A 15,112-nucleotide genomic window follows, 5' to 3' on the forward strand; every position below is an offset into this window, starting at 1 on the left:
GGGCGTGGTGGTGCATGCCTGTAATCCCAGCTACTTGTGTGGCTGAGGCAGGAGAATCGCTTGAACGCAGGAAGTGGAAGTTGCAGTGAGCCAAGATCGCACACTGCGCTCCAGCCTGGGCGACATAGCAAGACATTGTCTCAAAAAAATAAAAAATAAAAAGGTAAAAAAGTAGATTAATCATTGTCAGGAACTAAGGGGAGGGGCAAATGGGAAGTGACTAATGGCTTAATAGGTACAGGGTTTCTTTTTAGGGTAATGAAAATGTGAAAATGGCTGGGAGCAGTGGCTCATGCCTGTAATCCCAGCACTTTGGGAGGCCGAGGTGGGTGGATCACGAGGTCAGGAGATTGAGACCATCTTGGTTAACACGGTGAAACCCCATCTCTACTAAAAATACAAAAAATTAGCTGGGCGTGGTGGCGGGCGCTTGTAGTCCCAGCTACTCGGAAGCCTGTCAGAACAGAGTGAACCCAAGAGGCAGAGCTTGCAGTGAACCGAGATCGTGCCACTGCACTCCAGCCTGGGCAACAGAGCAAGCAAGACTCTGTCTCACAAAAAAAAAAAGAAAATGTGAAAATGTTCTGAAATTCGATGGGGGTGATGGAGGCACAATTCTTTGAATAAACTAAAAACGACCAAATAGTACACTTTTTTTTTTTTTTTTTTTTTTGATGCAGAGTCTTGCTCTGTAGTCCAGGCTGGAGTGCAGTGGTGTGATCTTGGCTTACTGCAACCTCTGCCTCCCAGGTCCCAGTTCAAGCAATCCTCCTGCCTCAGCCTCCTGACTAGCTGAGATTACAAGTGTGTGCCACCATGCCCAGCTTTTTTTTGTTTTTTGTTTTTTGAGACAGAGTCTAGATCTGTCGCCCAGGCTGGAGTGCAGTGGCATGATCTCGCCTCACTGCAACCTCCGCCTCCCAGGTTTAAGCAATTCTCCTATCTCAGCCTCCTGAATAGGTGGGACTACAGGCGCCTGCCACCACGCCCGGCTAATTTTTGTATTTTTAGTAGAGACAGGTTTCACCATATTGGTCAGGCTGGTCTCAAACTCCTGACCTCAAGTGATTTGCCCACCTTAGCCTCCCAAAGTGCTTGGATTACAGTGGTGAGCCACCACACCCGGCCAATTTTTTGTATTTTTAGTAGAGACAGGGTTTCACCATGTTGGCCAGGCTGGTCTTGAACTCCTGACCTCATGATCCGCCCACCTTGGCCTCCCAAAGTGCTGGGATTACAGGTGTGAGCCACTGTGCTCGGCCCAAATTGTATACTTTTAAAAGGTACTTGAGTTAAACTGCAATAAAGTTGTTATTAAATAAATTAATACATCAATGCACTTAACGTTTATAACATGGATAGATGTTGTAAAAATTTTTAAAGCAGGTAATGGTAGTATAGCAATATCATAAGAATTGTGGGCCAGGTGTGGTGGCTCACGCCTGTATTACCAGCACTTTAGGAGGCCAAGGCGGGTAGATCACCTGAGGTCAAGAGTTTGAGACCAGACTGGCCAACATGGTGAAACCCTGTCTCCACAAAAAATACAAAAAAAAAGTAGATGGGTGTGGTTGCAGGTGCTTGTAATCCCAGCTATTTGGGAGACTAAGGCAGGAGAATCGCTTGAACTGGGGAGGTGGAGGTTGCAGTGAGCTGAGACTGCACCATTTGCACTCCAGCCTGGGCAACAAGAGGGAAACTCCATCTCAAAAAAAAGAATTGTGATGCCATGTGGGAATAAGTGAGGTTTGTAAAACGTTGCCCTAGTTGTCCTGGCTCAAGTGTTCCCCAAGCTCAAATGAAAAATGATATTCAGAATAACACAGAAGGCTCGGAGGGAGTAGCAACTTCCATGCTTCCTCTCCATGGTGCCTGAGACAAGCGTCTCCTTAATCGTTTAGAAGTCTCAAGCGTGCGACTTAATTAAACTTCAATTTCTGGAGTGTATAAATAATGAAATACGGCATTTATGTGTAGTGCTATTTACTTTGTAGCCTATTACTGCAAAACACACTGAATTATTAAAGCGAGTAATTGGTTCTACTCAGACCCTCTTTTCTGCCATCTCCTGCTATTTCTCTTATCAGTGCTTCTCCTGAACTGTCAAGCTAAATTAACTCAGGTGAACCTGAGGCTGCCATACAGACTGGCAGGGAAAGTTGGATGGAAAATTGCACTTCTTTCAAATACAGCCCTAAACTGCGCTGTTGGCAACTAGTTTTACTTACAGAAGGAAACAGAAATACGTGGGGGAAAAATGGTAGAAGATGAATTTTAAGAAGCTGAATATGCTCACCTTATGGGAAGAATAGATTAGTGATGTCCCCCTCCCTAGTGGAGTATTTTGCAAGATGAAATCATTTTTGCTATTTTAACATGGAGAAAGTCTGCAAATGAGGAGAGAGTGGCAGTTCAGGAAGCGGAAACAACACTTTGATATGGCCCCTGGAAGAAGAGTCTGGAGAGGGATAATTATAGCCATGTCAAGTGTTGGCAGTGAGAGTCACTCCTAAAGTTCCCTGCAAACCACAGGCTTTGGAAAGCATGAATCCCCAGACAAAAATTTTCTCCCCTGACGCCATGATTAGATTCTTGACTCAGAACCCACACATGACACTAAGGACTTTGCTAACAGTTAAATAACTTTTAATGACCCATAGTTTCGAGTTAAATCAAATATCATAAATCTTTCAAGATAGACAGAAGAGCTGGCATTTGCCTCGAAGTCATGGTGTTATATGAATAATGCCAAGAGAGTGCCAAAAAACTCCATGGGGGGCTTCATGACATTGTTTGATAAATGTATTTAATTATTAATAGTACATATTTAGCTTGGCTCATGATATCTGAAATGAGGCTATATTCTTAAACAAAGTCTAGGTCTAATGCATGGTAGGTGTTCAGAGCCTAAAGTTGGTAATTACAACTATGTGTATACGTGCGTGTGTTTGCTTTTAGACATCATTGTGCACATACATAAGCTTTAAAACTAGTGTCACAGCAAGGATTCAAACCCAGAGAGGTAGACTTAAGAGGCCATGCTTTTAGTCATTATGTTGTATTTGGAACCACACACAAGTAAGTTAGAAAAAGAGCCCTCTCTGGCTGGGCGTGGTGGCTCACGCCTGTAATCCCAGCACTTTGGGAGGCCAAGGCAGGTGGATCACCTGAGGTCAGGAGTTCAAGACCAGCCTGACCAACATAGTGAAACCTTGTCTCTACTAAAAATACAAAATTAGCCGGGCGTGGTGGCACATGCCTGTAGTCCCAGCTACTCAGGAGGCCTAGGCAGGAGAATCACTTGAACCTGGAAGATGGAGGCTGCAGTGAGCCGAGATCGCACCATTGCACTCCAGCCTGGGCAACAAGAGTGAAACTGCACCTGAAAAAAAAAGAAAAGAAAAGAAAGGAAAAGAAAAAGAGCCCTCTCTGAGCAGATGCAGCCCCTATGCAGGGCTCCTGGCATGGACTGCATTTCAGTCTCCCACGCCTCCCCCGGTGCTCGTGTGCAGGGAACGATCTCCACAACAGACCTTTGCCAACGCTACCTTCCTAATCCACCCATTTGCCATTCGCAGAGGTTATTCACATTTGTGTTGATTTATTCCCCCTCTAGAATTCTACGAAGGCACCTGGACTATTCTCATTTCGTTTTTTCCCTTATGATTGTTCCTGACATACAGCAGACTCTATTTCTCCATCTCCTTCTTCTTTCCAAATTAACATGTTATTGAGATTTTAAAATATGAATCGGCAGTGCTAGTTTGAAATAAATGGCTGTTGACATACAAGAGAGAAGAACTAGATGAGGATTACATATTCCGCAAAGGAGCATTTCTGTCTCATTTCCTGAAGAAGAACATGAAGGACTTTAAAGCTTAGAGGGAGGAAACGAAGAAAAATGGTCTCCCCAACTAATTTCCAGCTTCCTAAGCCTCAGGCCATCAAGGGATTTTTAATTTTTATGGTAATTTCTATACTTTAAGTTATTTAATGCATATACCAGTAGTGCATATATCATAGAAAAAATTTTAAATACCACTAGCAAAAGTGGGGGGCACTCAATTCCAATTTCATAACTACTGTTAAAATTTTGGTACGCTGTCTTCCAGAGTTATACCCAATATACGTGGGTGTGTGTATATACATATGTAAATATATAAAAACTTTTAAACTTGAAGTAGAATCATTTTCATAATTTGTTTTTTTCCTTACAAATCTGAACAATTAAAAAAAACTAGAGAGGTTCTAGAAAGCTATCAAATGGTTCAAATTGTGACATTTGTTCTCAGCTACAGCATGGTGGTCAGCAATTTTGCTCTAAAAGCACATAGACCTGGCTTCAAATTCTAGGCCTGCCACGTGACTGTCCTATCTTGGGCAAGTGCTTTAACCACCTTTAGCCCTCAGTTTCCTCATCTGTAAAATGGGCATACTGATGGTAATGGACATCTGCTTTGGGTTTTGGGATTTCTTACTGGCATCCATGTTTAGGACTTTCTGGTAAAAGCGCCTTAATTTTATTTTGGGGACACCACTCTTTTTCTGTTCTCAGCTCATGAGGCTTGGAGGGGATGAATCAGCTGCCCCTCACCCCACCAGCTGTAGGCACATCTCATGTGTAGCCATCGGTGATTGGAAACACATGTTAGTCAAGTGAGGTCAACGGAGGCAGCCCTGGGACTTTTGCTGGATGGAATTTTTCCCTTAGCGGCTACTAGAAGAGGAGGTTGCACACCCAGACCTATTGGGAATCATTACATGGAGAAAACTGACCTGAGAGTGTCGCCCACACAGAAGGAAGCAGAGCTAAAAGGAGGCAAGATGGTTAGAAATCCTGGCCTCACCTGTGACTGAAGCTTTATCTCTTTGCACTTTCCAGTTTTACGAGCCAGTTAAAACCCCTTTTATGACTAAGCGATACAAACGGATGAGCTGGCATTCTATCACGTGCAACTGAAAGAGTTCTGCGTTATCCAATATGAGTTCCTACCTCCTAGGTTATTATGAAGATTAAATGAAATAATGCAGTGAAGTGCTTAATAAGGTACCTGGCATATTTTAAATCATCATTCAATATTAGTTATCATCATAATTAAGTATTAATGTGAAATTCATCAGAAGCCTTCATTTTCCTCTAAATACGTTATATCCATGCCAAAACCAGGCTAGGCAGGGCAGCAAAAAGTACATTATTTTATGTATCAATACTCTATCTTACTACAAACCGGATTTGAACTGCTAGTAAACCTTTTGCTCTGTTTTGTTTTAATTTGAGACAAGGTCTCACTCCGTCACTCAGGCTGGAGTACAGAGGCACAATCTCAGCTCACTGCAACCTCCGCCTCCCGGGTTCAAGCGATTCTCTTGCCTCGGCCTTCAGAGTAGCTGGGATTACAGGCGCCTGCCACCATGCCCAGCTAATTTTTGTATTTTTGGTAGAGGCCAGATTTCACCATGTTGGTCAGACTGGTCTTGAACTCCTGACCTCAAGCGATCTGCTTGCCTCAGCCTCCCAAAGTGATGGGATTACAGGCATGAGCCACCGCGCCTGGCCACACTCCTTCAGCTTTTAATGAGTACCAGGAGACTGAGATTGGTGTATCCTTTATTATATACAGAAGCTAAGTCTCAGCTTCCTCAAGTCATACCTATCCCAACAAGAAAAGGCTGCTTGAATCTGCATTAAAAATATATATATATATAAAACTGAAATAGAGATGGGTGTCTCACTATGTCGCCTAGGTTGGTCTCTAACTCCTGGGCTCAAGTGATCCTCCTGCCTCAGCCTCCCAAAGTGCTGGGATTACAGGCATGAGCCACCAGGCCCAGCCTTGAATCTGTATCTTAGCTCTTGCTAACACTTGCCGGGAGTTTCTGGTGTCAGCATTTTACCTGCGTTGTCTCATTTTGTCACTGAGCTTATTTCTGAGAAAGCCACAATTTGCTGAGGACTGACTTGTTCAAAGTCACACGGGTACTTAGCTGGGTCTAGTTATGGCTCAATTCCTAACAATGCAATGATGGATAATAATAGTACTCAGAACAGCAAATCATTTGGTGACTCCCATGAGCTAACCTACTGTGCTAGGTGCTTTATGTACATTATTATTTCACCTCTCGGATCTCAGTTTTCTCACTCATAAAAGACAGTCATATTTTGGATTATGTATTCTCTATTGTCTTATGTAAAGCTTGGTTTATAAATTGTACCATATGAGATTACAGTCTCTCATGTTGCTAAAAGAGATAGGGGATCATCTAAAAGTCACTTGAAATATATGAAGGTCACTCTTTACTGGCACAAAATCAGCAACTCCCAATGAAGGTATCATGTCAAAAAACTTCTTTTTCCAGGAGGAGTTTTCAGAACTTCATAATCTGAAACAAATGCTGGGGAATATTTAAGGGAAATGTAAAATGAATATTATCTTCAACAGAAGTATCTTATTTTCTTTATATTATTTGTAAAATTGTGCTAAAACACGTACAACATAAAATTTTGTCTTTTTTTTACAGTGAATTATAAATGAAGTATTCTTAAGGAAAACAAATCTGTTCTCAAATTCTCTTCCAAAGACTCTCACCTGTGAGTTTTAAAATGCCCAGTGTCAATATGGCCAGTATTTACTGAATTTAGTAAAAGTGTTAAAAGCAGGTGCTACATATTCAAATTAGTCAGGACTCTCTGGTGGCAAATAACAAATGCAAGTCAAACTAGATTAAGAAAAAGAGGGGAATTCATTACATCACAGAATCTAGAAATGGTTGAGACAGTGAAAGGCAAGAAGCTGGCCTTGGGAACAGTGCTGGGAGCTGCCCACCACCCCCACCCAGCCCTGGCCCCGCTCCGCTGGCCTGCACAACACTGCCAGCCCACCTGACCCCACCCCACCCCACCCCATCTGGGTTGCTCTGCATCACTTCTCATCTCTCCATACCATCTTGGTTTCCATTAGCTCCTATTGCAGGACAGCCTTCCCCACTGGCAGAAATACAGTTGCAGTCCCTGAGTTGCTTAACAGCTTCAGCCACTAGAAACAATCTGCCCTTATGCTGTTCCCTTAGGTCTTCGTTGTACCAAACCCCTATTAACCTCAATGGGGAAGGCACCAGGTTCAAGAGGCTGAAGAAGAGACCCAGAGCCAGCAAATGAGACCTGGGGTTTTACTGGGGGCTTCCATATAAGGGAGAGAGTCCAGTGGCAGTGGGCTGGGCAGGAGGACCGCCTTACATGCAGTCCAGTGGCGGTGGGTTGGACAAGATGACTGCACAGCCCAGTGGGGAAGGGCTGGGCAGAACAACCGCAACTGTTTGCAAAAGGTGTGCAGTTTACATATTATAGCATTTTCACTTACCACCCTCCCCTCAACAACCTCCACCTGGCAATCTTCACGCAACCCAAAACTCAAGGCCTTAATCCCCTGCATAGCCCGTGTTCCACGGGGCAGGACGAGGGCTCAGATGTTCCTCATAGAACATAAGCATGAATCTCTGGGTTGGCCACTCCAGGATTCCCTAGGTTGGAACACACATTCAGGTGCATCTGGCATGCAGGGTCATTCTAAGGTATGCTCAAGCTATTGCTGATTTACCATATAGTCTCTGATCCCAATTTTTAAAAATCCTTAAGAAAAGCTCTGATTTTGCTCAGGAACCTACCCCTGGTAAGTCACCCGCAGGCTTTGATAAGGTCAAGTGCACATAATGGCTGCTCTGGGGTATGGTGGATGCTCACTTCCTGGGTGCCCCCGCCCAACTATTCCCCTTTCTCTCCATCAATAGTCCCAAGATTTTGATTTAAAAGAATCATCTGGTTCAGCTAAGATGATTTTGGATGCGATAACAGAACTCTCAACTCCAACACAGGGCCCAAGAAACGTTAGACCTCAGGATGCCTTGATTCTGGGACTCAGTGGTGTCCTCAAGGACCTGTATTTTCTTTCTCTACTGCCCAAACAGATGGCTTCATCCTAAAGATGATTCCCTTACAATCATGGTGGCAGCTGGGGCTATTTATTTCCTTGGTTGTGTCTAGAAGATGGAGTCTTTTGTTTAACAATGTAAAATAAGTTCTTTCCTTCTGGCTGATTGGGCCAGTTTGGGTCATATGACACACCTGTAGACCAACAGCTGTTGGCAGAGAAATGAGTGTATGCACAGGCTTAGTCCTGGATACAAGAAGCTCACATTATGAAAGGCATGGATCATCATGGTGGGCTTAGACTCTCTCTTGGGGCGACACAGTGAGACACTATCCCAAAAAAAAAAAAAAAAAAAACCCAAATAATAAAAGTAATAAAAAATAATAAAACCTATTTAAAAGGAAAAACGTCCCTCTCTTTTAATGGTGTTACTATTAATGACCCTCACTATTCTTCAAAAGGGTATGGGACCATTTTGAATATTACTATATAATAAGGAACTTAATATTATAAGTAAATCTTGGAACAGGGCTGGCACAGGCAGTTCCTACACCCATTCCTTAGTTCATTCAACAAATATGTATTGAGTATCTACTATGAGATCATCTCTGTTTTAGGAGTCAGTGAAATAGTGAGTTAAGGAGAACACTGTTAAGTGTACGTGAGGAGGCAGGAGCAAATAACATACAATATTCACACAATGAGTGCTGTGAAAAACAAAAGACTAAACAGGGTAAGGAAGAAGAGAGTGATGGAGAGGACCCCCTTAGGAGAAAACATTTGAGAACAGTCCTGAAAGAAACGGAGGAGCTAGCCATGCTAGGATGTGTGCAAACATTCCAGAACTAGAGAGATGCATACTACTGAAGCAGGAATGGGCTTGGTGTATTTGAAGCCCAGTGTGGCTGAAGCAGAGCAAGTGAATGGGGAGTGGTAGAAGAGGAGGCCAGAAAACTAACTGGGGTTGAGATCAGGCAAAGGCTCAAAGGCCACACCGGGAAACTTAAAGTTATTGTTAGTGTGATAGGAAGTCAATCACTGGAGGGCTTCAACCAGCAAATAGGTGGACCCCATCTGGTCTACCTATTACAGATTATTTCAGCGGCCATAAGGAAAATGGACTGTAGAGGGCGCTAGAGTGGAACCACACAAACCAGAGAGTAGGCACCTGTAGGTGTCCAGCTAGGGAATGATGGTGGTTAGGACCTCACTAAGTAACTATGGAGCGGAAATGGTGGAACTGGGGATATATTTTTGAGACAGAACCAACAGGGCTTACTGACTGAGTAGGTGTGGAGGGTGATCGAGGGGATTCATGGACCAATCAACAAAAATAAATTGTGGATAGAATCAAGACTCACACTACATAGTATCATAGACAGTACTCAAGATTCAGACACCTTTAATGTGCTCTGGGGTTATAAGCTAATTATAGGATGGACATAGATGAAGCATTTTTTTATAGAACACCATCCCTTTTAGTGAGATCTTTATTCAGGTTTGAACACTCAGAGAAGACTTATCTCAGACACTAAAGGGAACTGCAGGAAATGGTGCCTCTTGATGAGACACACGCTTCCTTTCATTGGAGCAGCTGGGGAGGCTGCCAAGTGTAATGTGTTTCTGTATTGTCTCCTTTCCCTCATCCCCAAATTCTGGGAGGGCAGCAACTCCATTCACCATTGTACCAGGAGTGCCTGACAGAGTAAATGTGCAATCACATTTGCTGAATGACTATGGAATAAAATGGCAGAGGAAAACTACAGGGCTTAAAGGTAGCTTAAGTCTCCCTTAGAAGCCATATTTTAAGAGAAACAGTAATATCCAGGCCAACACAGAAGAAAAAGAATAAAGTTCAGGACAGGGTTGCGGTTGAGTAATCAGTAAGAGCCCTAGGATGGAGCCCATAAATGGGAAACAGTGATTTTGCAAGAGTTAGCACAAAGAGCCATGCAATAGCCATTGTTGGGCTTTTGCTGCTAAACTTGATGATCTCATCACAGGATCATCAAATGTCTGAGCTGGAAGATATCTTAGACAACTTTTGGATTAATTTGCTCATTTCATAGATGAAGAAAATAAGGTGAAACGGCTTTGGACTAGAACCCAATTTGCTGAACTCCACGTGACAACTTCTTTCCTATATTGCGCTGATTAGCAGTTAACCTTCCTTTTCCACATGTAGGCTCAAGGAGGAGTTTTCAGAAGCAACCTAGAGCGAGTCTTCTGATGTCTAAAATCTATTCCCAAGTACAATTCTCATTTTATGATTCAGTTTCAGGAAAAAAAAAATATCTCTCTTGATAAACCTTTCCTCTTATTCAGTGAAAATGAGGCAGCCCCTCAAGGTTCCCTTTTTGAAATGGCTGCCAGGCTTAAATTTAACACTTAATCCTACTAACAGAAGTACTGTTTATTTTTGATGAACAGTATTTATTTACCCCTCTTCTTTATGACTTTTCATTTTTCATACCATTTCAATGGACTTATTGTATATGTGTCTTTTACTATACATCGTCTCAGATTCTTTTTGGAAGTCAGCCAGCTATAAATCACCAATAAGCCAAAATAGAAGGAAGATTTCATTTCTTTTGTGCACTAGGACTGCTGCTTCCAGAATGGTGTCCGTTTTCAAATCCCCCCCTTGACAGAAAAGCTCAGACCTTACTTACCTCCTGGCTTTATATTTATAGAGAAGGAGGCCACCACAGGACAGATTGTATACAAATGACTAGTTATAAAATTGAAGGGTCTGCCTACTAACGAGGCAAGTCCTTGGAAACTTCTGTAAAATGAAAACAAGATGTGGAAGGAGAGTGCTATGTTTCCTGCGTTGACGTGGCAGAACTTCACTTACAGCAGCCCCCTGTGGGAGGCGAGGCAGCACAGGCTGTGGATGGTAAGCAGGTGGTGGACTGTGTCACATCCAACTCCAGGCTCTCAGCTAACTACAACCACAAGCCTGACCCTCCCCAGACCAGAGAAATGAGATCACGTAGCCTTCATCTCTTCTGGATTCTAGCCATGTAAAGAGATTAAAGCACTCGTTTTTTGAAAACACGAGGCTTTCTCTTCCCTCCCTAAATGAAATTCCTCCTAAACCACAAAAATTTAACCCAAGCAGAATTAGGAAAGCAATAAAGGAGACCTAGCAGAGATCCTCCTACTCCCTCACAACTTCAGAGTCTTCTGCTGCCATTTCTGTCGAGGTAGCAAGAGAAACAATAAATAAGTCCCAGAAAATGTCAACTGTTTATGCATTTGAGCCTGAGACTTCCTGTGGCTTTTGTTTTTTACTCCTTTTCCAGTTTTAAAATTTTGTTCTTTATTCCTATGGTGTTGGCCATGATTTCCATGATAATCTAAGAGATATGTTCAAAAGAAAAATGGCTTCAAGGGTACTGTTGCTTCTGGAAATAGTCCTTCCCTAAAACATCCATTTGGATTCTGTTCATGATCTCCTCCTAGTCAGAGCCACTTTGTTCAGACAGAGACAAAAAGATGCTGCGCCACTGTTCTCAACACCTTGAAGAATGAGACAGATCCAAAAATCTAGTGTTTCTTTAAAAAACATCTCAGTAAAATTACGAATTGCAGGCAAGTCTATGGCATGACATCAGCATAGCACGTAAGTGCTCAACCTGAGTCCACACTGCCTGGATCTTTATCTTTCTCTACCAGGTTACCTGTGAACTTTGGAAAAACTGCTAACCCTTGTGCAACATTTTCCTCATCTGAAAAGTGGGGATACCATTGGTGCTTTGCAAAGCACTTTACCAAACTTTGTTGTGCATGAGAAACAATGGGAGGGACTTGTTAAAACACGGTTGCTGACCACCCCCCCCCCCCCCCCCCCCCCCCCCCCCCCGCTCCAAAGCTTCTGATTCTGTAGGGCTAGGGTGGGGCCCAGGAATCTGCATTTCTAACAAGTTCCCAGATGATGCCTGTGCAACTGGTCTAAAGTCCACACTTTGAAAACCACCATCAAAGGGTTATGGTGTGGGCAGGGCACGGTGGCTCACGCCTGTAATCCTAACACTTTGGGAGGCTGAGGCAGGTGGATCACTGGGCTCAGAAGTTCCTGGCCAATATGGTGAAACCCCGTTCCTCTACTAAAAATACAAAAATTAGCTGGGCATGGTGGCACACGCCTGTGTGCCAGCTACTTGGCGGCTGAGGTACGAGAATCACATGAACCTGGGAGGCTTGAACCCAGGAAGTGGCGGTTGCAGTGAGCAGAGATCATGGCACTGCATGTGCCATGATTTTTTTTTGTCTCAAAAAAAAAAAAAAAAAAAGGCAGTGGGGGTTGGGGGAGATTATGGTGTGGATTATGTAGTTGTGTATGTAAGTGTTAACTGTGACTATTTGTATGTACTGCGGTTAGCAATATCCCTGGCAATAGGTTAACAATGTTAAGGGTGACATTATTATTATCTTACCAGTTGTCCCATCAAACTTAGCAATCATATTAAACTTGCAGTTAAACCCTAATTAATCCATCATAAGAAACACCAGTATAGAAGAGGAGAAATCCTATTAATTTCCTAACAGACATATCCTTAAAGACTGTACACATCCAGAAGGGGCTGTAAAGTGTTATAAGTACTTTAAAGTGACAGATTGTTGGGGTCTTTTTCCCTCTAAAACTTGTCAGTACCCATCTGTAGTGAGGCAGAAGGGAAACAAAAGCTGACACAGCTACTTCTTGAGGTTTCATGTCTTTTCTCTTAGTTACAGTAAAAGCACCAAAGAGATTTAGTCATTATGGTTAAAAGGAATTTTTCAACTCCCTTCAGGTTGAAATTAAGGAGCCCAGCAAACAAGGACGTTGCATTGGCAGTTAGAAACAACAGTTTTGAAAGGGCAGATGAAACAGACTCACTAGAAGACAAGGGGATTGTTGAAAAGCCCTCCACAACAAAGGAAATGAACGCAAATCCCTAACCTGCAGGGCGTTCCAGCAACCCTAAGGCCAAATATAAAGCGCTCTGATGAAAAGCCTCCGCGTGTTAAGCTTTGTGTAGGGAAAGAGAGTATCAAACGTAAGGTCGAAGGTTAAGATGTTTTTCTAGTAGGAGAACCCTTTGACCACACTTGAGCCTGAAACAGAATGAGGATCTGGAAACCCCCACTCTGTCTTTTCTGTGCCACGCATCAGTCCTTTCAAGGAGAGAACTTTTTAATAAACTTAGGTCAAGTGTCTCTTCTGTTCTAAGCATGGGGGTACTCCAGGTTGAACGAGAGGCTGCCAGTCCTTGGTAAACATCTAACTTTTCCAACTCAATCAGATCTAAGGTTTCCGCAAAATTCTCCAGTGAAACATGAGAATTAGATAAAGCATTCTTGCATTGTGATGGCATTTGACAAATTAAACAAAGGGTGCATGTTTGCAAAAGTGCAAAAATACGCCTTGCCTTGACAGTTAAAAAATTTAATGTACGAAACCACTTTCCTTGACACTTCAAAAATGTACGTGATTATCAGCACTGAGCTGTTAGAGGGACTCCACCGAGGTGGGTCTTCTTTTCTATCGGGCTAAGAAACAGAAGTGGGCAGCCCGTGGGTGAAACTTGGAAGTCTGTCTCTCCAGCCCAAAGCCTCCCTTGGACTTGGCACGGGTGTAGGGAGCGAGACACGGGTCCGCAGATGGGATTCTGGGGTTGCCACGACTCACCTCGCCAACTTCTCCAGTCTCGCAGCGCCCCGGCGGCCCGCTCGGGGGCGCGGACGCTGGGGCCGGCGCCTCCGAACTCCCGGGCTGGCCACGGGGAGGGCGCCCGGTGCCGGCCAGCGCGCGGGGACCGGCGCGGGGTGGCGCTGCGGGGCGGACGCGGGGCGTGCGGGAGGCGCCGGGGGCTCAGCGCGGCCAGCGCGCAGGGACAGCAGCGCCAGCAGCAGCGCGGCCAGCGCGAGCAGGAGCAGCGCCGCCGCCTTGCTGCGGAGCTTCATGGTGCGGCGCGGCGGCGGCGGCGGCCCCCAGGAGGTTCGGTCCCTCTGCGCATCGCGGCGGCGGCAGGACGAGTGCAGCAGCGCGCGGCGGTCGCCTCCTCCGCCCGCCCGCCGGGGACTGGGGTCGTGGCGGCCGGCGGGCGGCCGGCGGCGGCGGCGGCGACGGCGGAGGAGGAGGAGAGGGAGGAGAGGGAGGAGAGGAGGGGGAGGCGGTGAGAGCGGGGCTCCAGGAGGAGCAGCCTGAGCCTACCGTACTGTGTGGAGTAGCCGCCCCTCCGCCCACCCGCCCGCCGCTAGGCGCTCGGAGTTCTGGTAGCTCAGACTCAAAACCACTCCATTCATTCATTCGTTCGTTCGTTTACCTCCCCGTTCACTCACCCACCCATGCCATCCACTCTTCCCGCGGATTGTCATCATGCCATGATTCAGTTATTTGTTGATGTATTCCATGTGTTTCCTCCTTATTTATTTTATCCATCTATCCACATATTTGTGCACTTATCCACACATCCTTTCAGGCAGGAACATCTCTGTCCTGTTTGCCCAGTGCAGGGATCTGCGGGTGGTGGTGTCCAGTAAATATCTGTTGAATAAACCCCTATTTCTGCCTCTGTCTTGTCACCTCCCTTTTTCCTGGAGGAGGACATATTCAACAAGGACACATGCAATAAGGCAAAGAGAGTAAAAGTAACACGTGATTAGTAGTTGGGGCTTCAGACTCAAAACACCAAAGTAGAACTTGGGACAGCTAGACTGGCCAGAACAGATCCATGTAGTCTGAAGAAATTAGAGAATGAATTTCAAAGTTTGGATTTGAAATCTGACACTGTCACTTAACTGGCTTGGTGATCCTGAGGAAGCTGCACAACTTTCTTAAGCCTTAACTTCCTTACGTGCAAAATGGGAATGACAATACTGGTTACTACAGAGGCGTTTTGTGGGCATTAAATTAAATAATGCCTTCAAAGAAACTAGCACAGTGCCTGGCTCACGGTCAGTGCCCAATAAAAGTTCTGTAATGATTAGTTCAATAAAACATAGCTTATCATATATACATAAACACACATTGTATTTTCTTTCTGGCACAGATTTGAGAGAGAGTAATAATTTCACAACACAATGTAAGAATGGCTTCTTTGGAGACTTTAACAGCTACAATCGCCAGATGAAGGTCATAATTTCCAGACGATTCTTCCAGGGGATCCCCAGTTACAAATATGAAACATTAGGACACA

The 15,112-nt window shown here is 44.4% G+C and overlaps 1 protein-coding gene across 3 annotated transcripts in view; it reads right to left on the reverse strand.

The window, feature by feature from the left end:
- GXYLT2 (glucoside xylosyltransferase 2) overlaps positions 1 to 14,069 on the reverse strand; it is an 81,650-nt gene extending 67,581 nt beyond the window's left edge. The window contains exon 1 of one of the 3 annotated variants that reach the window (XM_007984999.3): positions 13,603 to 14,069. In XM_007984999.3, the coding sequence (XP_007983190.1) occupies positions 13,603 to 13,877 (275 nt within the window). In that variant the 5' untranslated portion in view covers positions 13,878 to 14,069. The remainder of the gene's footprint in view (positions 1 to 13,602) is intronic. The other 2 variants (XM_038003654.2, XM_038003653.2) reach the window with 2 other exon arrangements.
- Positions 14,070 to 15,112: the final 1,043 nt, after the last annotated feature.

Source organism: Chlorocebus sabaeus, chromosome 22 (genome assembly GCF_047675955.1).
Source record: "Chlorocebus sabaeus isolate Y175 chromosome 22, mChlSab1.0.hap1, whole genome shotgun sequence".
In the NCBI taxonomy this organism is placed as follows: Eukaryota; Metazoa; Chordata; class Mammalia; order Primates; family Cercopithecidae; genus Chlorocebus; species Chlorocebus sabaeus.